Below are 12765 nucleotides of genomic sequence, written 5' to 3'. Positions count from 1 at the left end.
CTTCCTGCACAGAGCAACTAAGAGCTGCATCTGAAACAGGTATTCTTCGGTTTCAGATTTACCTTTACATGGCATCCATCCTGAGTCTGAGCAGAAGGCTCAACTGCAAGTTCTTTGCCTTTAGCCTCAAACTGCTGCAGAGAACACATACAGAGTATAAGCAGGGAAAAACAAGAAACAAAGAAAGAAGCAGGTCTGGAAGCATGAATCACTTGCCTGCAGCAAAAACATAACAACATAACTGGTTAAAATAAACATTTCTTTCACCACACATTAGGATAACACTCGTGCACATCACTTTCAGAGGTGGAATGATGCTGAACCTACTGGAACAGCAGGCAGAGCACTTCAGAGACAGTGGAGATCTCTGCTGCAGCTAGCTTCATCCAAGAACAGAGTCCTTAGTTTGGAGGATATCAGTCTTCCCAAATTGAAAGCACAACAACAAAGGTTTCAGGAAAAGTGAAGCCTACTGTTGCTTCATGGGACTTTATATCTGTTTTCTCTGACCTATGAGAAATGTTTCTTGATGTAAGCTCTTATGGAGGTGGTCAAGTCCTTTTAGACAGATCACTGCTACCCAGTCACTAAAAATAAATAAATAAATATATATATATCTTTGTAATATGCAGACAAATAAATGGTTTTCAAATAAATGGTTTTTAGTCATCTCTTTTGTGAGCATTTTAGGAACAGCCTATTTTTTTGGAAGACCACCCAAACTTAATTGAGCTGTTTAAGTGCTCCAACAACCAGCGAAAGCACACTTTTTCAAGAACAGGGAAAATAAAGGAATAAAGGGAGTCCATGTGCCCTAGGATGTGAAAAACCCACCCATTCCTCATTGGCTAAGGCTCTTATTGTCTATAAGGAGGATAACCCTCCCTGCCTGAAGGTTTGCCTCCATGTTTTGAAAGAGCTGGAAGAGTCTTTATCTGTAACGCTGACATCCAATTCTTCCAAAGTTAGCACAACTTAACAGCAATTTTGCTTGGTTTTGGACCATGTTAACCAGTGAGTGGAGTGATTTAATATGTGTCAAGCTTGGGGAGATGCGGAGATACTACTATGATATGTCAGGTGTGAAATCTGTCTATGTGCTGCCTTTCAAACAAGGCTGACCGTAAAGAGAAGACTACATGTTGACAGAAGTGAACCACAAGGGAAAGGACTGGATACAAGTCCAGTAATTGTGGTCACTCAGCTTCCTTATCGAGGTTCCAGAACAGCTGCTAGCCAGAACTCCCTACACCAAGCACACAATCGTAACTCAGCAGAGCTATTTCATATGTAGACCAACTTCTAAGTATTATTAACTGATCCAGAGCTAGGCTTAACCAAGGCTGAAGTTACTTGGTAGGCCAAATCCCAGTGATAAAGAAATCTGAAACCTGAATTAAGTGCTCTCATTGAAATTAGAGTGCTATTAATTAAAAGCAACTTCAACACAATTCTTGTTAATGACTGTAGAACAGACTAGCAGTTACATGTAGAGTTAAAACAATTATCCAAGTCTGAAGTGATGAGAAAAAACTCACCGAATTCTTAGCTCATTATATTCTCCATTGGAGAGCAGAAATTAGAGAGGAATTTCCAGTTAGCTCTAAATACCATAGAATATATATATACACACACACAAATATATTTAAATCCACAAATTTAATTTTTATCTGGCATTAAGTAGAGCTGGGAGTGTAATTCAGCTTCCCTATCAGCCTAGACCAGTCCAAGATATTGGCAAATGCAAACTAGCAACCTTGGAGGCCTGCAGAGATTTCTACAGCACTGAAAGAACGGAAGATGAAGATTCAGGGAGAACAAAGAAATACAGGTAAGTAGATGTAACTACTGCCAGAAGGACAGCAGTACACAGATGAGCTTTAATTCCAGTAATCATTATTTGCCCTACATCTAGGGAAAAAAATCCCCAGAGAACCATTTCTAGATATCACACAGGGCACTACTAATACCACGCTAGATCTGAATACTTCAAGATACCACACATCTTACACTCAAACTTGCAGTTAAATAAAAGGTTGTTTTCCGTATTTCCAGAGTAATGTTTAATCCCTTTGCAGACATGACTGTTCTCTCCAAAGAAAATACAGGAGAAGTAGCCTCTTATGCTAGGTTCAAGTTAGGCTACACGAACACCGTATTTAAATTCAGATTAAAACAAAGGCCTTACCTGCATCTCACACCAGTCTAAGAGCTGTGAGTGAGTTTCTCCATTTCTTGAAGGACAGTATACTTACAGGTCACACCAGTTCCCTCAATTCAAGTAACAGCAGGACAAGGCAGCTCATAAACCTACTCACCTTCTTCCAAAGTCCACTCTATATTTGAAAGATCAGATCTATTATTTAATGTTCAAAGCTCCCCACCAAGTTAGTATGTAAGAGCACATAGTATGTTGCTGTATATGTAGATAACTTAAATGCATTTAGGTTATTAGAAGACAGATGCTGTGAGAAGCAAGGGCTGATACTGCAGACATTTTGTTAAATTGCCTTGATCCTACTGCTATTAAAAAAGTTAAGAAAACACAAGGCTGCCTTTACAAAATTAGGAAGCTGGAAGTTCTGTTTTAATTAGGTGATGCTAAGAATGCTCTAATTAAGTAAGAGAATAACATTTATTAGCCACAATTAAATGCCTTTGACCAGTAGTTTAATTCAACCTGGATAGTGGTCAGAACCAAGCAGAAAATTTGTTCTAGGGTGATCAAAATTCATTGTGTAACTGGGAACAAAGGTAAACAGAACTTTCCTATGACTGTGGATTGCTTGGCTCCTTCTACCAAGCAGTGCAAAAATATACTGTGTGCTAGCTAGTCTGTGGAAAAAAAAAAAAAAAAAAAAAACCACATTGTGCACAGAAACAGCTCTGGATAAGTTTGAAACAGGTAAAGGAACAAGGCCAGCAATACAGCTTTTCGTGCTGTGTCAGTGTATCCTGATTTCTCTAGGATAGGCTGCATTGATTTTTTACAAACACGTACCGCTCCCACATACATTAAAAATGTTTGACTTGAAGTCATTGTTTTAAGGGTCCTATGTGATATGTCATTAACAGGACAAATCCCCAGGGTCTGAAAAACAAGATGCTGTCTTCCAGATATCCTAATGAGAAAGATAATAAATGCAAGCGACAGGTTGACAGTTGTTAAAGTTGTTATCTTTAATGAAATGACTTTGGAAATACCATCAATTTCCATGACACCAACATTTTGGGAGTCCCATAAAATATGCAGAGTTACATTCCAATGCCAGTATTATAGGCAGATCTCCTTTCACATGGCAAATAGGATCAAGAAAGCAACCATCAGACAGAAGAGACCCATAGCTTCAGACAGGGCGAATCCCAGGATAGCATATGAGAACAGCTGCTGCTTCAGAGAAGGATTTCTAAAAGAAAGCGAAGGTGTAAGACCTTTTTATCTTTATGTTCAAGATGTTTTTCATACACAGTTTAATGTACCTGACAGATCCAAAAGCTCATACTTCCCTTCCACAGATTCTATAACAGGAAATCCAGTAAATCCATGCACAAATTGTTATATTTTTTAGCAAGGATTTAATTGAAGACAAGTGTCGTGGCAATTAAGACTTAATTCGGGTTATGCAGACTGTATATGCCGAAATAACATAGCTTTTATGACTATATGACTATATTCAGCCTTTGAATTTACTTTTCGTCCCATGCAGGAACCATTATGGTTTATACATTTATTTAATATCTGTAACATTAGAACTCTATTCCAAATAGACTATGTCTACAACATTAAGTAGCTCACAATGAAATCAAAGAACTGAAACCATGTAGAGCAAAGAAACAAGTATGTAGCAGTTTGTTACAAAAAGGCAATGAATTATCCCTACATGAAGTGGTGGCAGTGATGTTGGGAGAGGCAGGAAAACCATCATAGTATCATTAAATAATATTCCACAACCTCTATTGACATGTTGATGCCAAAACTAAAAAAATAGCGAACATTTTAGCTTTGTATGGAAAACACTTATGTTTCTTCATGTAGGTGAGCCTCCTTTTCTTTATTAAGAAATAAGATATAATCAAGTCTTCAGTGGTTGAAAGAATAATGAAGTAAAGCTTATTTTATGCCTGTTTCATTCAGTTTCTCTTTAGAGATTCTCCCCTCTTATGGAAAAAGATCCAGGTTAGATTTTGAATTCCATTCTGGAACAGAATGCTGGAACACTGAACTTCAGTGACCAACACGCTGACCCACTCTAATGATTTTATTTCTTTCATGTCACTTTTCCAGGTAAACTGTACCAAGTTCTGCATTTATCAGAGCCATCCTGCAGTGTCACGCTATTTAGTTGTGTTTAACACTAGTAATTATTAACAGAATTTATTACAGTTCCATGATCCTTACTACAACTTAGCTTATCTGCAAATGCTGCATCAAGATACATCTGCACATAAATCAAGACTTTTATACGAGAGAGAGTGATTACCTGGCATAGCCAATGATTAGACTACCGAAGACTGTTCCAATACCAGCACCAGAACCAGCCACACCTACTGTGGCAGCACCAGCACCAATAAATTTGGCAGCAGTGTCAATGTCCCTGCTGATAGCACTAGTCTGGAATTCTCTAAGTGCTAGTTGGGAGACAGTGTTTTGGGCCCCATTAAGTGTTGAGTTGCCCTAAGAAAACAAAACATGAGAAAACATTATATTCAGACACAGATCATTTTCCATGACCAGCTTGATACAGTGTTATTCTGCAGTTATAGAAGTTGCATTAGAACCAGAGCCTAGTTACTCTTGCAAGGGATGAGACTATAACCAAGAGTTAAAGACTTCAGAATGTTACCCATTCACCTGAAAGCAATCAATGTCAAACACAAAAGACTTCTCTCAGAGGGAAACAGCAGGACAGCAACAAGTGTTATTAGATGTTTGATATAAAGTAGGTTTCAAAGCAGAGAATCTTGAGTTAGTACAAGTGAAATCTAGGCTGAAAACATTCAGGCTCACCAGGTAATTTAGGAAGATACAGAATTTTGTATATAAGGTACCTCTCCAGTCCTGACCTCTGGCCTAGAGAACACAGATGCCGAAATTGGTCTGTACAAGATTCTTGATCCGGCACGGATCTGGAAAAGGAGGGAAAAAGTTATAAAGAAGAAACACTTGATTACAGTTGTTCCTGTAAAGTCTTATTTAAGGTTTTAAGACTATCATCTGCTAACCCATTTGTCTTAACAGAAAGACAGAAATCTTTGCACTGCTGGATATACAGTAGATTATACGGAAACAAATGCTGCCATGCAATTTGATAGCACCGTTTTCAGATGACATTTTGTGAATAGCTAGATTATTCAATGAAGCTATTCCTACTGACAGGAAACGTAACAAAACAGCGACCAAGTTAAGGGGAAACAGACCAGCTGGCAGCGATATGCGTTTTAAAATGAGAAAATAAAATATTCCAAAATGAATTCCCAGGTTGCTAAATGCAAGGACGTAGTGTAGACATTGAAGCCTAGCAAGGCACAAATGAATGAATCTTCCTTCACGAGAGGCCTGCGTATGTCCTTGGGCTTCCAGCCGCCTAAGGTCATCCCTGCTCTCGCACAAAGCTCTTCCTGCAGGCCGTGCCGTGCCTGCTGCTTGCGAGAGGGGCTGTTCCGCAGGCCAGAGAGGACGTTTGGAAGGAGGTCAGCCCCTTGTCTTCACAAGGGCAAGAATCCCCCGCCCCGCGCAGGCCGGGCACTGCCTGGAGTTTGACCTACAGCGGGGCGCTGCGCACCAGGCCCAGCCGCCGGGCGCTGCGCGGCCCTGCCCGCCTCAAGGGGCCCCTCACCTTGACGAGGACCCCGGCCCCAACCGAGGCAGCCCCTGGCCCCGCCGCCCCCCTACCACCCTCCACGCCCCCCGGGGCTCGCCCTATGGCAGCCCCAGGGCCCCTCCCGGCCCCCGCTGCCCGCGGCCGCCGCCCGGCCCCGGGGGGCGCAGCGAGGAGCGGCCGGGGCCTCCCCGCGGGCCGGGGGCGCCGCGCTCACCAGGGCGGGCGAGGCGGCGAGCTTGGCGCAGGCGAACATCTCGGCGGGCGGCGTCCCCGGGGGCCACAATCCGGCGTCTCTGCGGAGAGAGCGAGAGGGTGAGGGGGCGGCCGGGCGGGCGGGTGGCGGCGGCCGGGCGGATGGCGGCGGATAGGGGCGGATGGGGGCGGATGGCGGCGCCGCCACTCACCCGGCTCCGGCTGCGGCTGCCGCTCCTCAGGGCCGACGGGCTGGGGCTGGCGCTGCGGGAGGGGCGGGCTCTGCGCAGGCGCGGCGGGGCCGGCGGCGGGCGCCCGGATGCAGCGCGGCGGAAGGGGTGGGGGGGAGCCACCAAGGTCACTTTGTACCGGCGCCATTGGCAGCGCCGGGGGGCGGTGCGGAGGGCCCCGCCCCCGCGTGGCCCCGCCCCCGCGCTCAGCCCCGCCCCCGCCCTGTCCTACACGGAGCCTCCATAGGGCCGCGGGGTGGGAGGGTGTTTGTGGCCTTGCCTGGCCTTCAGGCTAGGAAAAGCAGATCTAGCTTTTTTTTTTTTTTTTTTTTTTTTTTTCCTATTTCACACTTTGCACCCATGGTTTGGGAACAGAAGTACATGCGCAAACACCAAGGAAGATACACGTGCCAGTGGCAAAAGCTTTACCAGTTAGTCAGAACTTTTCTTGTTGAAAAAAAATGAGAATCCACCCACATGCCGCTGTGGTAACAAACCTTTCCAGCACCACGAATAAAAAAAACATAAAGCAAGTGTGGGTGCTGCCCTGGTGGAATTCCTTACACGCTGCTGTACTGCTGATCAACACCACCCTACCGAAGACATACCAGTGAATATTTAAATTCTATTCACCTCAAAATAAATGTGTTTATTACCCATCCAAAAGTACATTTTATATGTCTTCTGCATCTTTGCCAGGGTGATCTTACATTCCCTAACAGACTGTGCTTTTTGTTCTCAAGTCACATATTTTCCTGTCAGTTCCTAAAATCAACCTGGAGTCTCAGGAGTGTTGTGCATTTTCTGTCATGATTCCTGCTCTGGAATGCTTTGCAAAAATGCATTCACAAGCTGTTTGGTCTGAGCAACATAAAAAACCACCATTAAACACTTGTTTATTGTTGCTCTTAAGGCATAACAGCTGATATTATATTTTACATGCAACTCGGTTGTTGCTTTTAGGAGGAGTCAGAAACACAGTTATTGATCTCTGGGGACCATGTTCAGCTTAATTCAAGCAGTTCTTCATAAAGAAAGACTTCTGTTAATCTCACTCTATTTCCTATTGGTTTGACCTGCTGCTTGGTCCCCAGAGAAGTTCATTGGTGCCCTAAGGAATGGTGTAATTTCCAACTTATAGAATCGTAGAATACCCCGAGTTGGATGGGACCCATAAGGATCATTGAGTCCAACTCCTGGCTCCACACAGATCTACCCAAAAATTCAGACCATATGACTAAGAGCACAGTCCAAACGCTTCTTAAACTCCAACAGGCTTGGTCCCGTGACTACGTCCCTGGGGAGCCTGTTCCAGTGCACAACCACCCTTTTGGTGAAGAACCTCTTCCTGATAGCCAGCCTGAACTTCCCCTGTCGCAGCTTGACACCATTCACTCGGGTCCTATCACTGGTCACTAAAGAGAATAGATCAGCACCTGCCCCTCCACTCCCCCTCATGAGGCCGCCATGAGGTCTCCCCTCAGCCTCCTCGTCTCCAGGCTGAACAGGCCCAGTGCCCTCAGCCACTCATACGTCTTTCCCTCTCGGCCCTTCACCATCTTTGTAGCCCTTCTCTGGACACTCCAACAGTTTCATGTCCTTTTTGTGCTGTGGTGCCCAGAACTGCACATGGCACTTGTGAGGCCGCAACAGCGCAGAGTAGGGTGGGAAATCACCTCCCTCGACCGACTAGCAGTGCTGTGCCTGAGGCACCCCAGGATACGGTTGGCCCTCCTGGCTGCCAGGGCGCACTGCTGGCTCATATTCAACTTGCTGTCAGCCACAACCCCCAGATCCCTCTCTGTGGGGCTGCTCTCCTGCGTCTCATCGCCCAGCCTGTACATATAGCCAGGGTTGCCCCGTCGCAGGTGCAGGACCCGGCACGTGCTCGTGTTAAACTTCATGTGGTTGTTGATTGCCCCACTCAAAACACCTTCTAGTCCTACATCCAAGTCATTTATAAAATCACTGAAGACGACTGGCCCTAAAATCAAGCCTTGGGGTACCCCACTGGTGACCATCCGCCAGCCTGATGCGGCCCCATTTACCACAACCCTTTGAGCCCTGCCTGTCAGCCAATTGCTCACCCATCGTATGATGTTTTTGTTTAGCTGTATACTGGACGTTTTGTCCAGTAGGATCCTATGGGAAACTGTGTCAAAAGCTTGACTGAAATCCAAAAATATCACATCGGCTGATTTCCTTTGATCAACTAGATGGTGATATTATCATAAAAGGAAATCTAGTTAGTCAACGGGACCTACTCCTCATGAACCCATGTTGGCTGGGACTAAAGACCGCATTGTCCCACAGGTGCCATTCAGTAACTTCAAGGATAATCCTCTCCATAATATTACCAGGCACTGACGTGAATTGCTCACCATGTACCTGAAACTCTTAAGTTCAACTGAGAATGTCGTCTCACACTCACAAAATCTCCTGAAAGAGATTCCTGGCTTTCCAGGGGTCTCTCCCAGAGAGGGCCAGTTAGGCCCCTTCAACTCAAACCACAAAGATTTCTGGTCACCGTGTCTGTGTTTTTAGGTACACCACGGGAAGGCCCAGTCTCACTTTGAGACCCTCAGTGGTTTGGTATCTGCGCATTTCAGACCATGACTGTCACACAACCTGAGTGTTGGCAGAACACACATGGTGTACAGACAGAATTTTTCTGGTGACTTCCTGAAGAGGTCTGGCAAGCCTTTCTGCCTGCTCGGTTTGCCATGCAGGAATCATGTAATAAGGAAGCTGGTCATGGTACTTGTAAAATGGCATTTCTGTCTGCTATGTGTAGGTTGGTCTTTCTTCAGACAGAGATGAATTTAGGCAATAATATATCTAGAAATGCAACAAATAAAACACTGTACAACATTGAATAAATGTCTCTGTCCAGAGTGCTTTGCACCAAAGGCTCTGTCAGTATTCTATATTCATTATGAATAACTTGTAAAAGATGACTATATGTTCTGTATTTGCTGACAGAGAAATCTTAGCTAATCAGGAGAATCCCATTGTTCAAAGTCTAAATAGATAGTTCTCCTAGATCAAAACCTATTCTTTCAGGCTGAATTTTACTTCCCAGAAGAGGATTAGTACCTCCAAGCATATCGCACACTCACACTAGTGTTTCTAAAAGTTCTGTTTTGAAGAGGAGATACGTCTGGAAAACCAATATATTCCAATAACCCTTAGTTCTTGGAAGAGCCCCAAAGGGGGGTGAAATTGGATCAAAAGCCCCCTGAGAATGTCCTAATGTTTTTGAAATGCTTTAAAACGTAGAGTGGTGTTATTACTTCAGGGTTAGCTCTCCAGAACTTCCAGATTTATGCTGTACTTTGTAGGGCATTGATTGATATTGATTTACAAAGTCAGGGTCTGTCAGTGTTTTCCACTGCCTGGGCCACGTTTCAGCACAGAATATCGTGCACCTCTCCCATTCACTGCTGCATGGCTGACTCTTCCCAATCACGATGACCAGAGAACTGGAGCAACTGCTTGTGGGAAGAAGCTACATGTATATAGAGCAGAATTAATAAGCTTTACAATATTTAAACTGATTTAGCTTTGGAAAGAAGGAATGAAGCCATAGTTATATGTCTCTGCTTTGAGGAGTACACTCTTCATACCTGTTTGTCTTATTGATTATTGGTAGTTGGCAAATCTTGCTATAAGTAACATCGGAAGTTTTAATTGCTAACTTGGCTGCATTGCATGTGATGCTTTACAGGAAAGCAGATGACGGAAGCCTTTTTCTCATCATTGTAAAGTTGTCTTTTACAGGGGAAAGGGAGAATCTGTTTCTTGAGTGATCTTTGTCCCCCAGAGTACTTACCCAAGCTATTTTTTGCTCAGATTCATTTTCTTTTAGTCTCCCTTCAGTAAAGAGCTGAAGGCAGTTAACCACATAGGACTAATTTAGGCTACAGAGCATTCTGCTCAACTATCCATTGATTATTTTAACACCCAAGTCCTAGAAACTGATGGCATTAACTACAGAGACAAACAGCAGACCATGTCTGCACTTAGCAAAACTCTGAAGGTATGCAGATACTATGGAGACTTTTGATGTGATTTGAAGCAAATATTGTGGTAATCCCTGCCGTATCATTTTTGGGTCTCTAAGATCTGTTTTAAATAACAGAATGATTATATGCATATGTTCTACTACTACGATAGCCATTATACATCAAAACTGGAGTATTATCAAGAGGGAAACTACTCCGCTATGGCAAAAATTAAGCAAGGGAAGGAGGCGTTCTCATCTTCATCCTAGCTACTGGATTCTGGAGGAAAGCAAGACCAAGGCTCCAAAGCAGCCCTGTCAGGAAAGACAAGTAGAATCACTCTCATTCTGGATAACAAAGCTCTGTTGTCCAGTGTTCAAGTTCTGCTGGTTGGTTTCAGGATGTTACAAAACAGTGTAAATATGTAGTAATATAGCCACTCTTTTGTGAAGCCCAGCATGACATGAGGTCAAAGACAATCTTCTGTTTTTGAAATTTATTTTCTATTTCAGGAAAAATTATCAATCTTCTGAAGAAAAAACAAACAAACAAACAACAAAACAACAGATGCTACATTTAATTTATAATTTATTTGCATTTGCAATATAAAATGAAATGCTTGACAGATTCACAAATAGTTTCGCTTTATGTTTCCCATCTATAGCCGCATGTGCTACGATCGCCACCTTCAGGACGAGTTTCCATGTATTTAAGCATTGTTATGTATCTACCCCAATACTTTTTGGAAATAGATTTTTGAGAAAAAGCAGTAATGAAAAAATTTATTGATGCTTAATCAAATTATTTATTATAAACACACAGAAAATACAGAACCTGAGGAATTAGAGTACCTCTTCATTTGTTAATTTAATTTAATTTAATTTGTTAATTTAATCAACAAATGTTCATTTGTTGAACTCCCCTGAGCGAGGTGTTTTATTCAGATGATTCATGTTTCCCATGGCTGGTTCAGGCGGTCTCTGTGCTGTGTTGCAAAGAACAGCCAATACCTGAAATGATCAGTCAGGCAATCGGATAGCACACACAGACATTGTTAGTTTACAGAATATCACTGAGAGAGATTAAATTAGAATAAATTCAGCAATGGTCTTTATTCTAATTAACAGCATTAAACACCTTTTCTAACAGAAAACAGTGTTCAGCTGGAGGTTGACCACATTGGCTGCACTGTTTAGAGCACACAGCTGGCAATGCAATTACAACACTGTTCACATGATACACACTTCCTGCTAAAACAGACATCCAGAGAACTGCACAGACAACCAAGACTTTGGCCACAGTAGAACCATCATTTCAAGAAATACCCATAAGCCTTGGTTGCTGAAGTCAAAGACACCCCAAATGGAGGGATGCTTTGTTAGTGGCCTCTTCTGAAAGCACAGGCTTTTTGTGCAAGGGGAATGGCAACACCAAGATTCATGGTTTTTAAACACTAGTACCTAAGCTATGTTTATGAGATTTTTGGACTTTTTGTTTCTTAGAATCATGTAAGTGGTTCTGGGCAAGTCTTTGTGGGAACTGTATTTGGCTGTTGACAAGCTGCAAAGAGAAATAGAAAAGGTAGCTGTCCAGTGCTCGAAAAAACATAGGATTTACTGTTTTTTTTTTTTTTTTTTTTTTGGGGGGGCGGGGGGCATTTATTTATTTATTTATTTATTTATTTATTTAACTGGCTGTTTGTAAAATTTATTTAACTGGCCTTGTAAAGAGCAAATGCAGGGTACATATATGTATGCCAGGACTGTGGCAGAAGGACTTTTTCTTCCTCCACCCTCTCTGGAGAGACTATAGATCCAGTTTGTAGTCTCTGGGGGTGGGGAGAGATGGAACCATAGCCATTAGTACATGCAAGATTCATCTGTTCAATTGTAAGTGATGTACCTTCCAAGTGTGAGTCTAAATTCTCACACACTTGCAAATTGCTTTGGGATCACTGCCCAAAAGGCTCAGTATAAACACAGAACATCCATTATCATCCTGAAGCTCCTTGGTCTGCCATGCTCAGCAGAAAGCCTGTGGGAAAGCACCAAGCCCGTGCCAGGTCCTGCCCTCCCAGACCCAGTGACAGTCAGAACCCAGGGAAATAGCTGTTCCAAGTCAGGTGGTGAATACCACACTTTGCATGTCTCAGGCAAACTATTTTTAAATTACTATAATTAATTTTACTCATGGTTACAGAGGAGATTGTTTATTCTTATGCTCTGCACCTAGAGCCCAGAAGCTCTGGACAGCCTGCCATGTCGCAGCTCTGTCCCCAGCAGTCAGACCCGATGAACACGCTGGCTCTCTGGCACGCCTGCACTCATTCCCATCTGCTGTGTTGGCGCCATTCCCACTCAGAATTAGCTATGCCAATTTCAGCAGGGCATAGGTGCTAACCAAACATGGTTTTAGAGGGACAGCTTTCATAACACAGCGAGTGCCATCCCTTTTGCCAGCAAATCCTGCTGTTTGCAAATAATTCCAGATTAAGGCCACGTGCTTCATTACATGGGA

General features: G+C 43.3%; 2 protein-coding genes across 3 annotated transcripts in view; both read right to left on the bottom strand.

Moving 5' to 3' along the window:
• The window catches only part of ATF2 (activating transcription factor 2), a 55563-nt gene extending 52551 nt beyond the window's left edge, over positions 1–3012 (bottom strand). For both annotated transcript variants that reach the window (XM_084524595.1, XM_084524591.1), the window contains exon 1: positions 63–3012. The gene's annotated coding sequence lies outside the window, so the exon portion shown is untranslated. The remainder of the gene's footprint in view (positions 1–62) is intronic.
• Positions 3013–3155: 143 nt separating this feature from the next.
• On the bottom strand, positions 3156–6355 carry ATP5MC3 (ATP synthase membrane subunit c locus 3). Its single transcript, XM_084524599.1, has 5 exons — positions 6227–6355; positions 6037–6115; positions 5050–5127; positions 4482–4675; positions 3156–3407 (listed from the first exon to the last, which is right to left on the bottom strand). The coding sequence occupies exons 2-5, from the start codon at positions 6073–6075 to the stop codon at positions 3293–3295; spliced, it is 426 nt and encodes a 141-aa protein (XP_084380725.1). The 5' UTR covers positions 6076–6115; positions 6227–6355; the 3' UTR covers positions 3156–3292.
• Between the last annotated feature and the right edge of the window lie 6410 nt (positions 6356–12765).

Source organism: Aythya ferina (genome assembly GCF_964211825.1).
Source record: "Aythya ferina genome assembly, chromosome: 6".
Classification (NCBI taxonomy): domain Eukaryota; kingdom Metazoa; phylum Chordata; class Aves; order Anseriformes; family Anatidae; genus Aythya; species Aythya ferina.
This window is presented reverse-complemented; position numbering and strand designations above follow the sequence as displayed.

What these genes read in the sequence shown, in the direction of transcription:
- ATP5MC3 (XM_084524599.1), bottom strand. Translation starts at nt 6,075, where the DNA reads ATGTTCGCCTGCGCCAAGCTCGCCGCCTCGCCCGCCCTG. An exon ending in CAGAGGTCAGGACTGGAGAG is followed by an intron (nt 4,676 to 5,049) that starts GTACCTTATATA and finishes TTGTTTTCTTAG; the next exon opens with GGCAACTCAACACTTAATGG. An exon ending in CTAATCATTGGCTATGCCAG is followed by an intron (nt 3,408 to 4,481) that starts GTAATCACTCTC and finishes GCTTTCTTTTAG; the next exon opens with AAATCCTTCTCTGAAGCAGC.